Source organism: Anas platyrhynchos, chromosome 6, assembly GCF_047663525.1.
Source record: "Anas platyrhynchos isolate ZD024472 breed Pekin duck chromosome 6, IASCAAS_PekinDuck_T2T, whole genome shotgun sequence".
NCBI classification, from domain to species: domain Eukaryota; kingdom Metazoa; phylum Chordata; class Aves; order Anseriformes; family Anatidae; genus Anas; species Anas platyrhynchos.
Window position 1 is genome coordinate 23629743 of NC_092592.1, and position 15487 is coordinate 23645229.

The 15487-nt window shown below is 39.0% G+C and overlaps 1 protein-coding gene and 1 long non-coding RNA gene across 6 annotated transcripts in view; one reads left to right on the forward strand and one right to left on the reverse strand.

Annotated features, from left to right (window-relative positions):
• The window catches only part of LOC140002737 (uncharacterized), a 32470-nt gene extending 32310 nt beyond the window's left edge, over window positions 1-160 (reverse strand). For all 5 annotated transcript variants that reach the window (XR_011810043.1, XR_011810042.1, XR_011810041.1 and 2 more), the window contains exon 1: window positions 3-160. This is a non-coding gene — a long non-coding RNA (uncharacterized lncRNA). The remainder of the gene's footprint in view (window positions 1-2) is intronic.
• A 196-nt stretch (window positions 161-356) lies between these two features.
• On the forward strand, window positions 357-15260 carry LOC140002832 (kinesin-like protein KIF20B). The gene is made up of 14 exons (XM_072040224.1): window positions 357-494; window positions 1870-1951; window positions 2518-2604; window positions 2704-2820; window positions 3031-3169; window positions 4654-4838; window positions 6006-6054; window positions 6339-6533; window positions 7980-8091; window positions 8638-8709; window positions 9190-9336; window positions 10721-10883; window positions 11698-11863; window positions 15166-15260. The coding sequence occupies exons 2-14, from the start codon at window positions 1871-1873 to the stop codon at window positions 15258-15260; spliced, it is 1608 nt and encodes a 535-aa protein (XP_071896325.1). The 5' UTR covers window positions 357-494; window position 1870.
• Window positions 15261-15487: the final 227 nt, after the last annotated feature.

The window sequence follows — 15487 nt, forward strand, 5'->3', positions numbered from 1 at the left end:
ACCGTGCCCTGCCATTCTGTAACAGGACGATCAGGACAGCGATTGGCACTCGCTGCTTTGACCAGAAACCCGGCGGATTTCCCCCGCTGCCGTCCCAGGAGCCCCCCAGGCCGCTGCTCACAGCAGGCCCCCCCACCTACCGCCTCCCCCCACCCCCCCGGACTACATTTCCCAGCGAGCCTTGCGCCGCCGCCGCATCCATTCCAGCGGCCGGCCCCTTCCCGGCTCCCAGCATGCCGCGCGGCGCGGCGCGCTGCCATTGGCTGGATTTGAATAGAGCCCGCGGCCGGTTCGCTCTGAGCCGTCCGCTGCTCCCGGGGCAGGTGCGGGGTGGTGGGGCCGGGGTGAGGGGGTTCTGTGCGGGTCGTGGCGCTGCTGCTGCTGCCGGCCGGGGGCTCTGTCAGGGCGGCTGCCGGCCTGTGCTCACTGCGCAGCCCTCCCGCTGCGGCCCCGCGGCCGGCTGGTGCCCGTTAGGCGACGCGGGGCGCAGCCGTGTGCGTGCTGTAGGCGAACAACGCGGCGGGTGTGGGGCACACGGGGCTGGGGGGGGGGCTGTGGGGTCAGGAGCGAGGGGGCTCTGAAGCGGCCCTGGCGCTGTCTGCTCTTTAACGAGCGCTGCGTGTCCCCTGCTGCCTTTAGGGAGGTGGCAGCCGTACGGTTCTCTGGTGTAGGCGTGGGGGTGGGCGTTGGAAGGCTGCTGAATCGCTGCGTCCAAAATAGTGGGAAGCCGGGCAATAAATAATTGTTGAATTGCCAAGACACTTGCTGCCGTGGTGCGTGAGTAACAGCCCAGCGAGCTACTGTAACGCCCAATAAAAGCCGCGAAGTCACCAACTGTCATAGTCACCAACCGTTAGGCTGTGGAATGTCTCTGAGGTCTGTCCCATGTTAAGCTACCCTGGGTTATCTCCACAATTCCAACTGTTTGTTAGGTCCTGTGGAGATAACTGCAGCTTGGATTAATCTTGCAAGGAGCTTTTATTCCAACTGGACACTAAATGCAAAATGTGACAAAGCGGATATGGAACAATGTGGCTGTTCTTATTAAATAGTGTATGTAAACATTTTCTAATCAGGCACTGTGGTTTTGGCAAGGTTGTGGTACACAGAAAAGGCTTTTTCCTGGTAAACAGTTGTGTTGTGGTTTAGCACAGCAGGCAGCATAGCAGCCCACAGCTGTGCATTTACCCCTTCCACAATGAGATGGGAGGGAACAGGAAAACAGTAAAACTCATGGGTTGAGATAAAGGAAGGGGAAATAATAAAATCAAAATAAGATGCACAATGCAATTGCTTACCACCTGTTGACTGACATGCAGGAACATGGTAGGCAGCAGCTTCTCCCACCTCAGCCAGCCTCCCCAGTTTTCTTGTTCAGCACTACAACACATGGTATGGGACATCCCTCTGGGCAGTCAGGGCCAGTTGTCCTGGTTCTGTCCCCTCCCAGCTCCTGGAGCACCCCCAGCCTCCTCCCAGGCAGGGCAGCAACAGAAGCTGAAAAGTCCTTGACTTAGTGTGAGTACTGCTCTGCAACAACTGAAACATCTGTGTGTTATCAATGTTTTCCTTCTCCTAAATCCACAACATGATACCATACTAGGTACTATGAAGAAAACTAACACTGTTTTATCTGGAACCAGGACAAGTTGCTTTTCACAGAAAACTGTGGCTGGTCTTAATGCGTTCTGATGTCAATGCTTCTGTCCAAGTATTGGAAGCTTGATGTGCAAGCCATGAACAGTGTGAAGAAAGCCTTCTCCTGAAAGAAGTTATGGGTGTCACTTAGCCTCATGTCATCTGTCAGAGTTTAGAAACTCTACATTATCTAGAAATAGCAAACAAAATACTTAATATATCATCTTGCAGGATGGACCCAATTTGGGATGAAGATAAATTTTTCAGACCATCCTACGTTACAAGTGCTGAGCTGCCTCAAAGAACAGGACCAGTAAGTGTGGAAGATATTAAAGCAGATCTCTCTGATGAATTTTCGTTGGTTTCATCAAGCTCTGATACAAGCCAGGAAAGAAAGCTTTAAATGCTTACATTATTTTGATTGTTTTAATAAACGTAGTTCTTTCATTGGTAAGAATCATTACAATTTTACAGAGGAGATGAAAAGCTTCTTTACTGTCCTTTTAATTTGAAGGGTATGCATAGGATAGACAAAATTGCGGTGATGCACCTAAAAGGTGCATCATCTTTACATGTGGATGAGGCTAATGTCAGATCAGTGCAGCTTAATCATAGGATTTTTTTTATGTATTTTGTTCTTGCAATGCAGTATACATATGTGCTATAATATTATTTGTTTTGAGACTTTAGGTTATCACAGGGAACTACTGTAGGGGCCTGAGTGCTTGTGAAAACTGACATAGTGAGTTATTTTTGCTTCCTGTGTCATCAGATGAGTCTATCCAAAATAGCCTAATGAAAACAGCAATGCCTTAACGTGCTAGATATCAAACAGAATCTAGTCAAACTTCTAACTTCATTCTCATCTTTTATTTTAAGAGGAGCAGTTTGGAGTCTAAAGGACACATTGAAGTTTGCCTGCGTGTTAGGCCATTTACATTATTGGAAAAAGAAAATGAATCACAGGTGTGACATTTATTTAATTAAAAAATATATATGCCTTTCCAGTAAGGTGAGCTTTTTACTCTTTTTCATGTCTGTTTTGCTTTTGCTTCCTTTTAATAGGACTGTTTTTTAGTGGAGGATTCAACAAGTATTATACTGAAGCCCCCTAAAAATTCCTTGAATCGACTGAGTGAAAAAACTGCTGGGCAGCAGATACAGAAATTCACTTTTTCACAGGTAAATGACTTGTCTTTAAAAGCTTTTAAGTTATTTATTGGGGGGGGGGGGGGAAATGTTGCTTGACTTCTATTACTTAATAAAAGCAAAACAAGCAAACTTCTTTTAATCTTTTAGTCTAAGATTAAAAACAAAACAATACCTGGTTCTTTAAAAGTCTTTAATGATTGATTAAATAAAGATATTAACCGGTTTCTTGGTAATGTTCAGGTTTTTGGACCTGAAACAACTCAAGAAGAATTCTTTGAAGGTACAATGAAGCAACCAGTGCAAGACTTCTTAGAAGGATATGATCGTCTTATTTTTACATACGGTGTTACAAATGCTGGGAAAACATACACGTTCCTAGGTATGAGTAATGACTTTTTTTCCTTGAACTAATGAACTAACTTTCTTCACTTAGTAAAGTGAGAATTCCTTCTGGTAGAGTCATTCTAACTCTTTCATTTAGTGATGCTACAGAACCTGCATGTTGGCTTCTCTTTAATATTAGCAAATATTAGTAAATTGCCTTTGAAAGTCTCATTCCATAACAAATATCATTAAACTGGCAGCAATTGGAGTCACTACCAGAATTTATGTATACATACAGTGATATTCGTTTGTAAGGCTGTAACAATTTTAGTCAGGTGTCTTGAATGTCAGTGTGGGGCGGTGGGGGGTTGAGAAAAAATACATGTTCTACACACTTCTCACATCCTGGTATATAAGTCACTCTACAGCAGGCTAATTTCTTTTTTTTTGTTGTTGCTACATTGAAGTTACATACGTATCTTTAATGCTGTTCCTTGTTTGAAGAAAGCATATCTGAGTTTGTAACATTTGTCATAGGCAAAGAGCAAACATTTCAAAATGTTTGATTACTTTTAAGTATTTATACCTTGCCTCAAGTATCCGAGTTTAGCAATAATATCACAGCACATCAGGAGTCAAGATCATCTATTTTTGTACTGTTAAAGCTCAATCTCCTTTCTGGCCAGAAGATGTCCTTCTTTATTTTTCAACCAATCTTAACAAATGAGGTGACCGGATTTACAGAGAATCAAGTTCCCCTTTTTCTTTATGATACTTTCAGTAGTTCTAGATGCTATATGAATTACCTGATACACAGAAGTAGTAGAAGACAATCGGTATTCTAGTGATCAGTCATTTCAATAAATGTGAATTTCCTATGACACAAGGTTCAGTGTCATTCTAGGTTATGTTCTTTTAGGTGAATTATAAGTGAAGACTACTGCCCGTGAATTCAGTTATCATTACTTGGGGGTGATAATGCCAACTATTTCTTGTTGTAATAGAAACAACATTTCTTTTTGATGTGAACTGGGTTGGGGTATGTTATGAGATGTGGCTATTCATTAACTTTTTTGATTAATGCATTTTTAGATTTGATGCTTTCTCAAGGTATCATGCTTCTAGGTCTTCACCATTCAGCCCTGTCAATTCTTACTATTGCTCAATATCTAAGTCTTTAAAAACACATAGATAACTTTCATAGAGCGTTCCGTAACTTTTCCAGTACATGGTCTCACTTGTGTTCGCAATAGACTTTTCAAACTTGTAAGGCTAAGCTTATACAGTTTTTGCTGTCATTCTTTGTGTTATGGTGGATCCTGTACTATCAAAGGAATAGAGCATGAGCTGCTGCTTCAAGCCAATACTTTCCAAAAGCACTCTGACATAAGGACATGGAAAACATTACTTCTGGCTGTAACTGGCCTCCGAATTCCTCATGTATGCCTTGAGATTGGAATCACTTATCTTTGTCCTCATGTATGTGTATATCTTGTTTACAATAGTAACTGGTATCTTTCTTTTGGATGCTGCTTACAGGAACTGAAGATGACATTGGTGTTCTGCCAAGGACTATGGATATGCTGTTCAAAAGTATTCAAGGAAGGCTATACCCAGGAATGGATCTCAAACCCCATCGATGTAGAGATTATGTAAAGCTGACTAAAGACCAAGTGAGAGAAGAAACTGCTATTAAAAACTCTCTACTTCGTCTAACAAAAGAGGTAGAGGAGCGCTTCTTTCTATGATAAGCACATGCATCTTAGATAGCTCAGTGTTCCTCCTGTTCATTTTTCAATGGAAAGAGGCTTCTGTGTTTATGCATGGGTATATCTACTATTGGGCAGGCACTCAAATTAGCAGTAAAGTAAGCAATAGAGCTAATGAGCCGTGGTCTCCTGTGGATTTGTTTTGTAGCTGAATGCTTGATAGCATGTAAGCTCTAAGGTTTTTTTTCTATAGCTTAAGCACTTAATAACTTATCCTCTGGGGTTGCTGTTTCTTAATAAAGACTGAATGTAAGTAGCACCCAATCTGTGGGGACATGGGTAGGTCCATACCTTTAAACAGTTTACTGGCTTCCAGGACACCTGGAAGAAATTCATGCTCTTCAGGACATTTCCCTCTTTCAGGTTGGCATTGTGTATTTAAAGGAAGCCAAAAATTATTTTGAAATGGAAAAGGCATAAAGCCAGCGGAGCTTTAAAGATTTGAAACAAAATAGGTTTCTGGTAGTCTTAGCAGATAGCTGTCATTAACTGTTGAGCGGTCCAAAAATACACTTCAGTTGCATGAGTTATCTGGAATTCAACCTGCTTAGTCCAATTACAGTTGTGGGGGCTGTGTCTTACACTAGCATACTTCTTTCTTGGTGTTTTTAATTCAGAATGGATGGTGTATTACAAAAAAGGAGCAGATGCTACAAACTAAAAATAGAGAGTGATTCTTGTGCTATTTTCTTTTTTCACTGGGGAAGATTGAAGCATTTCCTTAGTGGTGTGCTTGGTCTTACTGGGGTATTCTAACTTGTGGAGTTCGTTACCTTGATTTTATCTGTGAGTTAAGTGTGAATTTCTGTGGTGTGGAAGGTAGGTGGCAGTACAACTCACTTTAAAGGCACAGGCATGTATTCAGTATAGCTTCAACAGTCTTTAAGTACTTTAGGGGAAAAAAGTCTTCTCTGTGTGTGTGTGGGGGGAAAAAGCTGTGTAAAACTGATCTAGGTTGAGTGAGAATATAAGAATAAAATAAACGGCTGTGTGTAGGTACATGCAGTAACAGTAAACAAATCTGTTCACGTGATGTATGTGCCTCCTCTAATTTCTAGAAGTGTGCTCACAAGCCGCACTTCAATGATACATCCTAAAGTCTCTGTTTTTTTTTTTCTGTAGGTAGAGCATCAAAATACTGCCAACAGCAAAGCACCAGTTGATTCTAAGGGTATGTTTGATACTAAAGAACTACCATTAATAAAACTGGCAAAGATGCTTTTTAAGGTCGATAACTGGCTTCTGGCTTAGGTTAAATGCCAAATGATCCTTTTATTATTATTATTATGACTGAACTGAATAATGAGCAAGCTATCTAGACAGAAAACACAAGGATGAAATGGTTAGGAGACTACCTGTGCATCTACCCTAAACTGGTATTATACGAGATAAAACTACCTAAATACAGCTCACTTTGCTAGCTCTGTTTACTTTGTAATATTTTGTTCTTGACAGACTTGGAAGAACCCTTAAAAGGACCAGAACAATCTAGCACAACAGTGGAAAATTACTTGAAGTTCTCTGTTTGGGTATCATTTTTTGAGATATATAATGAATGTTTTTATGATTTACTGGTTCCTATATCAAATGACAAGAAAAGAAAAACACTCCGCCTGGCTCAAGATGTCAAGGGATGTCCTTATGTAAAAGGTGATTAGAATCTATTGTAAAATGTGGAGCTTGGTATGGAAAATTGTTCTTCCTATAGTCATGTTTTTCTAGATTAGAAAATGCCTAAATAGATTTAGTGAAGCACTAGAAATGTCCAGTTGAATATGAAAGGCAAGTCTATATACAGCTCTTATCTTCAATATTGTCTTCCCTTTCCCTGCATGTAGGCCTGTGTGGATTCCACAGTCTTCATATTTCTTAGAAACATAGAAACAAGAGAATCTTAAATCTTATTCTTTTCCATTTAAAAAAAAAAAAAAAAAAAAGTTCTAGAAGTTCTTACCTGTGGTTATAACTGGCTCAACAGTTAGGTTTCTTAGTATCTTCTGTGGAAAATCAGATTTTAGTCACCATATAAGAAAACTTGTTCTGGCTACAGATTTACATTTTACAGTACTTCAAACCAATAATATTACAAGTTTGATTATTGGTTTTGGGGGGTGGTATCAGACCTCACATATAACAATTCAATCTTCATGTCGGGTCCTGGAAAAAGTAGGGTTTGATACTTGTTTGACTTGTTCTACTTTTTTTGACAATTGAGATGCCAATTCTAGATTATTAAAAGCTTGTTTGCTGGTATTTGGCATGTTTTTATCTTACATAGGCAAGGCCATAAATTGAGAAAGCTGAAGTGGACGTTAAACCTAACTCATTCACTTCTTCAAACACCAAAGTGTGTGAAATAAGAAATAGCCTACTTCGAGCTATGCTTTGGCTTAATCTTGATTATAAAGCTTAGTGTCAGGCTGTTATTGAGAGAAACACTTAATGATTTGTTTTTTCTTGAGGAACCACTTAAGGACTCTTTTTTTTTTTTCTTGGTCACATGGTATACTTGACAATACAATTTTGGTGGCCTTTCTGCTGTTGATATTATAAGATGTGTTAGGGTGACTGTAGGTATTAACTCTAGCACATACAGAGATGAAATAGTCATTATGTTGTAGCCAAAATTCCTCACTGATGCTTTTTCAGTTAAGTTGGTGGCCCGAAAAGGTATCCAGATAACCTGTTGTGGGTGTTCTTCCCCATACTCCCAGTCTGCTGGCTGAAACAGAAAGTGGTTCGCGTATTCTGCCTTAATGCATACATAGGACTTTTGTAATATTAGAGCCTACCTCGTTTTTTCAGTGCTCATGCTAAGGCTGCTTGCTTAATTTGGATAGAACATGCTTTGGTGTGTTGATAGGATGAAATGATGTGATATACCTTGCCCTTTCTTTTTCATTGGAGGAGGAATTTAATCCTCTCTGTTATCATTCTATAATTTGTCTGAAGAGTTGTAGTAAAATTAGTAAAAACATTAGTAAAATGTTTGTATGGCTTGAAAATGTATAATCCTCCGTGTGCATATATTATCCCCAGCTCTCTTCTTCCTGTTGTCTAATGATGGTTACAAAATGATTTTCTTTTTTCCTAAAGATCTGCAATGGGTTCAGATCTCTGATTCCAGAGAAGCTTTTAGACTTCTGAAACTGGGGCTGAAACACCAGAGTATTGCAAGTACAAAATTAAATACTTCCTCCAGCAGAAGGTGAGAAATTTTGAATAACATAGAATATAAGATGGTGTGGGTGGAAAGGAGAAGCTAAAATATGGACTGTGGCTTTCGGAGGGTAAGAGGTTTTAACAAGTTCTAGATACATAGGTTTCAATTCGTCCTCTAACAGCATGTGACCCCATGCTTTAAATCCAAAGGATTCTTCCTTCAAGAAGATGAATGTGTATAAAAGCTAACAATATTTTATCAAATATTCTCTTCAAGGCAGACGAACTTAGCTTTAGTCCATCTAGATGTCTGGGGGGGGCAAAATCCATACAACAAAAATTTATATCCCGAAAGAAAAGCTGAAAAGAATAGAAGGTTTCATGTAGATGAAGACCAAGAAATTCTTCCTCTAAGCAAAATAATTAGTGTGAGTTCCAGCTGTTTAAAAAGTTTAATGTATCTGGTAGAGTAAATGCTTAGATACATGGACAGATTTAACGGGGTTTTGAACAAGTGTTGTAGATAGCAAAGTGTTTTTTCTAAGTTTTAGTCTCACTTCATTTCTCTCTACTGACTTCCAACTTCTTTCAGTCACAGCATATTCACAGTTAAGGTACTGAAAATTGAAGATTTTGAAACACCCCGGGTGATACGAGTCAATGAGTAAGTTCAGAGCAGAATTCACCTTTTCCTTTGGGATGTGTCATTAGTTGCCTTCCATGCTGGTGTATTGGTACTATGCTGTACACCTAGTGTTCCCTGGCCTCATGCATAAAACTATGGTTTCCCCACTTCTTATCTATTTGTAGTACTAAGCCTTCTACCTCAAGCTGTCAGGTTGCAATGTTCTATATCTTGCATCCTCTGCTCAGCACAATGTTTCCCTACCCTGCTTCACTCTACTTATGAAGTCATACAAGTCCTCACGGAAGAGGATGAAGGGGAAATATAGGAAGCTTTTTGGGAAGGGGTTTGGCAGGAAGTAGTGTCAAACTTGACTGGGGAAGCAATGCTGAAAAGGTGGAAGGGTTGATGTAGATGAAGACTAAAAAATCCTTTCTCTAAGAAAAGTTGATTAAAGTGATAAATAATTAGCGCATATTCCAAGGCAAGAAAGCTGAATTTTCCTATTTTTGCCTTTAGATTGTCACTGTGTGATCTTGCTGGTTCAGAAAGATGCACCAAGACACGTAATGAAGGTGATAGATTGAAAGAGAGTGGAAATATAAATACCTCTCTCCTGATTCTAGGCAAGTGTATTAATGCACTCAAGAACTGTCAACAGTCAAAGTAAGTCCTACAGATTGCAAACATGTATATACATATATATATATACACATATATACTTCTCACGCATTGCATACAACAGTTAAGCTAGTACTTGAAATATACTAGCTGACGCTGAGTTTCTTCTGGAAAAGATGGATAGACTTTCCAGATGTATAAAGTCTTTTTGATCTACTAAAGTGCTCTATAAATTTGTTTGCTTTGCTTTTTAATTAAATCATTAAATTGTAAATTGGTAAACATGCTGTCATAGGTTTTAGCAATTTAACTCTTCTGAGTTTGGCTTGTCAAACAAATTCTGGAATGACTTTTAAAACCACTTTTCAGTACCCTTACTGTAAAAGGATGAACGTTTAACTCATTTATTTCTCTGTTAACAATTTGCTATGTAATTCTACTGTCCCAATTTTCCTCACAGTGATATTGCTACGTTTATCCTAACAAAAAGAATTGTTTTTCCAAATTTTGATGTAACACTAGCCAGATCAGAAAGAATGGTAACCATATGCAGACAAAAAAGCCTACCTGCTATTTATAGGCTAGATTGGGATCTAAATGAGAGTAGACTGAACTTTTTGTATTTTAAACAACTGTACAATATATATTGTCACATCTGGTTGTAACTTTCCAGGAATTCTTTTCCACAGTTTCTCATCTAAAGATCTTTCTGTTCCAGAAGTTGAATGAACTCACTTTGCTCATGATATGCCCTTGTGAGCTTTACCACTTGTGCCATTACGCTGTGCCTGACAGCCTATTCACAGACTATTATGCTTAAAAGATTTTTTTTTTTTTAAAAAAAAGCTTTGCTAGTGACTTGCAGTCTCCTATCTTTCTGTCCATTCTAGATAGGAAGGATGCATTAAAACTACCAGATTCTTAATGGGCTTGAATGTATTCAGAATGTCTTTCTGGTCCTAATAACTTGGAATTCTAACAACATACAACAAATGTTCTGAAGCATGATTTCTTAAAATATTTGACTTTTTTGCAGTTATTTTTCTTAAAATGATTGGTTATTGTTCCTGCTTGTGGGTCACATGTTCTGACAGTGTAACTGCCTTGATATGTTCTGTAGCATTATTCATGTAATTCAATAGCTGTCATGTGAGGCTGTGTGACCTACCCTAGGTTAAATGTTGAACGTGTTAAAGGGCTCCCATTGGTAGTTTTACTGTATCCTAACTGAGAAGATAATGATTAAGTAGCAGCTGAAACAGCCATGCAATCTCCATGAGCAGGTGTATCTAGCAAAAAACAATTTTAATTCATATAAATATTACTGTAGTTAGTTATAGCTTGTAGTCTTCCAGCTGGATAGCTCTTATATTGACTGGAACTTTTTTAACTTCTGGCCATGATTTTTTTTTTTTTTTTGTCTTCAAAGGCTGCAGCAGCACATACCATTTCGGGAAAGTAAGTTAACTCATTTTCTTCAAGGATTCTTCAGTGGAAGAGGGAAAGTATACATGATAGTAAACATAAGCCAGTGTGCTTCAGCATATGATGAAACACTCAATGTGCTGAAATTCTCGGCCATTGCACAAAAAGTAAGTGTGTAGTTGTTTATCTTGTTGATCAATAATTATGATTTGCATTTAAAGAAGGGGCTCTCTCACTTCTAAGAACATGAATTTAATTACTGCATTTTCTGTCCCCATGTTGTGATCAAATTTTCTAATTACTTTTAGTCAGGCTTTATTTTCTTGTGAAGTGTCTAAGAAGCTCTACTAGAACATTCTTTTACTTTGGAGTGTGAGGGCAGGAACATCCTCTACCAAGAAAATCCTCTACTCCTGCAAAATGTCTAGCCTGAATGGAAGAGGCTTCTTATATTTGGAAGAAACTCCCTAAAATAAATCATCTTAACTCAGTTAAACACCTGGTCCAAAGTATGTACAACAGAACTGACCAGGCTTTCAAACTGCATTGTCTGTCATGAATAAAATGATCTGCGCCTTTGAAGTTGATTTTAACTCCAAACTATAGCAACACCTACAAGCTCATCACTTCAGTGTCGTAAGAACTGATGATTTGTCCTTCAAACAAATTGGCAATTATATGAACTCTGTACATAGGAAATTCTTTTTTGGGTGGTAAACTCATTGATTGTATGTGAATCTTCACATCTTTGCAGTTTCCCAAGCTCTTGCTCTGCCTTCTATATTGTTGAAAGCGTTGTGCTCTCGGTATCTGAAGGCATACTTGCTCTTGCTTTAAGATATGTAATTGATTTCTATGGGGGTTTTCAGAGGAACATCTTACCCAAATATTTTTTGTATGCAAATACATTTACAAAATGTACTAAGACTTAAGTGCTCATTTTGTAAAAACTTCAATGTAACTGACTTTATTTTAATCCAGGACAAGACTGTAACTAGCATTAAAAGAAAAATGGCAGAGGAGAGCTCTAACAAAGTAGCTGAAAGCAGTCAGGTAAAGGAATCTGAGGAAACTGTATTGGAAGCGGGAAGAAAGCGTTCATTAGGAAATGAACCTACTGTGGAAGAAGAGCCACCTACAAAGAAAGGTACAATTTCTACCGTCACAGGACAAGGTGTCTTTCAAAAAAACTTGATTCCTATTCCAGAGCAGAAGCCAAAAGTTGCAAAGCGTAAACTTTGTGGTATGAGGAGAAAATCTGTGCTAAAATGTAAATGGAAGTAACTGTTATGTCAATGCTTGTTTGCAGAAGGTCTTATACTGTTCACTCTTAAAAGCTTAAAATACAAGTTAGTTTTTTAGACTGCTTCCTCTGTTGCTTTTTCCTCATCTGCTGATAAACTCCCAGACTCAGTAGTAATTCTAATCTTCAGGATTGTTCTCATATTAACCTTACTTCCACTTCTGCTCTTCTTCCGGGAGAGTAACATCACCTGCTCAAGTGCTTCAGAATTTCTCAGGACAAGCATCAAAGCTGTCAATGACTTATTAATTGCTCAGTCATACAATATGTGCTGTGAGACAATGTTTAATTCTGTGTGTGTGTCCTGTGAACACACCAGCACTGGTCAAGACGATAGTTCTGGCAAAGAAGAAAAGATTTCCATCTGAATAGGAGTAACTATTTAAGTCCATAGCTGGCCTGTTGCACAGCTCTTATGTTTGCACTTTCAGTTATCTTGCTTTCTTTACTTTATTTTCAAGTTTGCCAGGGTACCACTTCTTATTTCTATCAGCGTCATTAAAGTCTGTTTAATCATCAAGATAGAGCTATGTGGGCCTGATTTGTGCAGGCAGAGCTTACAGGTACCATTTCACATTTAACTTCTGGACACAGCTGGGCTTCAGTTTCCTAGAACTATGGAAGCCATATGCAAAAAGGGAATCAAACATCCCTTTGACACTTCCCTTCGACCCTTTCTTTCTTGCCTCTTTCTTTCTTGCCTTCCTCTTGCAAAGTAAGTTTGAGGAAGGAAATCTAGGCCTTGTTTGGATGAGGATGCTGCCCTAGGAAGTAGGGGAAGCAAGTAATTCTCAATAGGTTCTAGGAGTGATTATACAAACTAACAGCCAACAGGTTCATAAAGTGTTAAGCAGAGGTGTGTTTAGTATTGGAACAACATTCACAACTGTTTTGTGCAAGGAAAGGTCTGGAGGAAGAGACTAGGTTTGCCAACAGTAGCCAAGGGAGGTAAAATACTAGTGGGCAAATGGTATGTGTGACCCAGTAGAGCATTTCTGCTGCTTTTACAACTTAATTGAACACTTGTCAAATATCTGAAGTCTCACTGAAAGAAAGTTCTGTCTCTGTCAGAAGATGGCTTGGTACACCAAGGTACACCAAACATCTCTGTCTCTACCATCTTTGTTTGGAGTGAATACTGGATCCTAATGGTACCACTTGAAGGTACCATGTACATCAGTGTTACAGGAGGAGGTGGGGGCAGTTGATGAAGCTGGTGTAGACTCTTTAATACACTAGATAGTAGTAGATTTGTTATAACAACTAAAACGCTCTCAAAACAACAACAAAAAATAGAAATTTATTTTGAGAACTGACAGTTCCAGCATTGAGATTTTTCTGTTGAGAAATACAGGCTATTCAGTCATTTTAGGTGTTCCTCTTATTTTTAGGTGTTTAAGTGTCTGACTTCAAAACTGAGCTGTGAGACGTTCCATAATGGTTAAAAATACGTGTTAAAAAAATTTACCATTCTTGTTAAGTATACTTGGCACAATAGAAAAAAGAGCACAAATATATTGTGTTGGCTGTTTCATAGGATTTTGCCATACTAGTGGCATGAGCTAAATTTGTTTTAAGAGATGATGTGTTATCTTGGCTTGAAGTTTTTGTACATTTCTTTGGCCTTTAGGTCTTGCCTTCCATGTTTTGGGACGGTGCTTTTAGTACTTCCTGAATTAGAAGATTCTGGACTGAATGGCACGCTATCTTCTTGCAGTAATATTTATCTTGCTTTATAAGCATAATTATGGTTTTCAGCACAAAGCATTGCAATTGCTTCTAATTCCTCTTGTGAATGGCTATCTTCTTCTTACTGTAGGTGTTGGGCTATAAGCTCTTCAATTTCTCACTTGATGCCTGAGATAACAAAGTACCTTCTAGTACCTCAGCTCCTTTCCCCTTCAATGAAGTATGTAAAACTGTCTAGTATGAAGAATATGTAGTGTTTAGTTTGATACATTTTCTTGGGCCTGCCTACACAATTGGCCTTTCAGAGGAAAACTATCTCCTAACCCAAAACTTTTAGTCTTCTAGAACTTAAAAGCATGGCTTTACAAGCTAAAGTACTGCTATCATTGTGTTTGATCTAGCAGGAGCTTTTGGTAGGTCTAATTAGAAGAGATCAGCAGGAAGAAAGTGTTTGGTAGAATTCGATGACTGTTTTTATTAAATTGGTTGCGGGCTGTCTGTAGGAGTTGTTGGATCAGTTCAGAGGCTGCTTCCATGCAGTGCATGTGATGCTATGTGATATGGCCACCCAATTCCACCCTGTGGTAGGTGCAGTACTTGCAAGAAACAGTATCTCCCTAGAATACATAATTGTCATAACCTCAACCTTAGAGATGGTCAGGCTTTTTTGTACTAAAACATGGCATGCAGGTTACTGAACAGGCGGCTGGATTCTCAAGCACTCATGAAATGCAGCTGGAGTCCCTTTTGATAGAGAGAAAATGCATGTGATTTTTAGTTAATTGCTCATTACTTATGGAAAAAGCAGTCTCAAGCTAATAAAATATTTATGCAATTTGAGTTTGGAAATTTGTATCTCTTTGTGAGAGAACTTTGCATGCGATGCTGTAGGTGTAGGCAGAAGTGGTGATTCTTACATTTTTTTTAGAGTCCAATTGAAAAAAGAGGAGGGGAAGGATAGGAACACAGTGATAAACTTGTGTGGGATTTCAGCTTCCTTTTTAAAGTAAGGGGACGTTGAGTATGAATGAAACTTCTCAAAAAGCGTATCATGCGTTTGCTCTTCTAAACATAGTTTGGGTGATTAGCTGTATTGAAGGGATTGTTGAACCAGTGAATGTGGAAACTAGATAGAACTAAATTATCTAGCTCATAATATTGGAACATTTTTATAAACTAGGTAGGTTCTCTACTAGTGTTAGAGTAGAAGGTTTGAACAGAGCTAAGGCAGAGAATTTTTTCAGGCTGAGGGCCTTTTGGTGCAAAGTACTTAGAAGTCCAAGGCACCTATTTCATGCTAAGCTATTCAGAGGGCTTTAATTACTTTGAGACTTCAAAAGGCCATCTGACGTGAGGGTATGTTTTCCATATTGTGACCATTTTTCACATCATAATTGCTACTTGGTATTGCTAATAACTTAATGATTTTAATCAACCTGAGCTGTATTCATTTTTAGGAGTTGTGAAAGACAGTTGGGAAGATCTCTCGATAGAGCGAGAAAGAACTGAGCACGTGAACCAAAATAGTTATGACCTGGGGAATCTACCCTAGCGGATCCTCCACTGATTATAATGAAGCTAGGGGAGGAATGGAAGTGAAATTTCTTATTGAGATGGGGCAACGTATTCAGTTCTAAATCAAGCATTAATGCCTTCACAGAATTATTATGTTAGGGTAAAAGGTGTGTTGTGGTTTAACCCGGCTGGCAGCTAAACACCACGCAGCCGTTCGCTCCCCCTCCCCCTCCCTCTCTGGGACGGGGGAGAGAAATGGAAAGT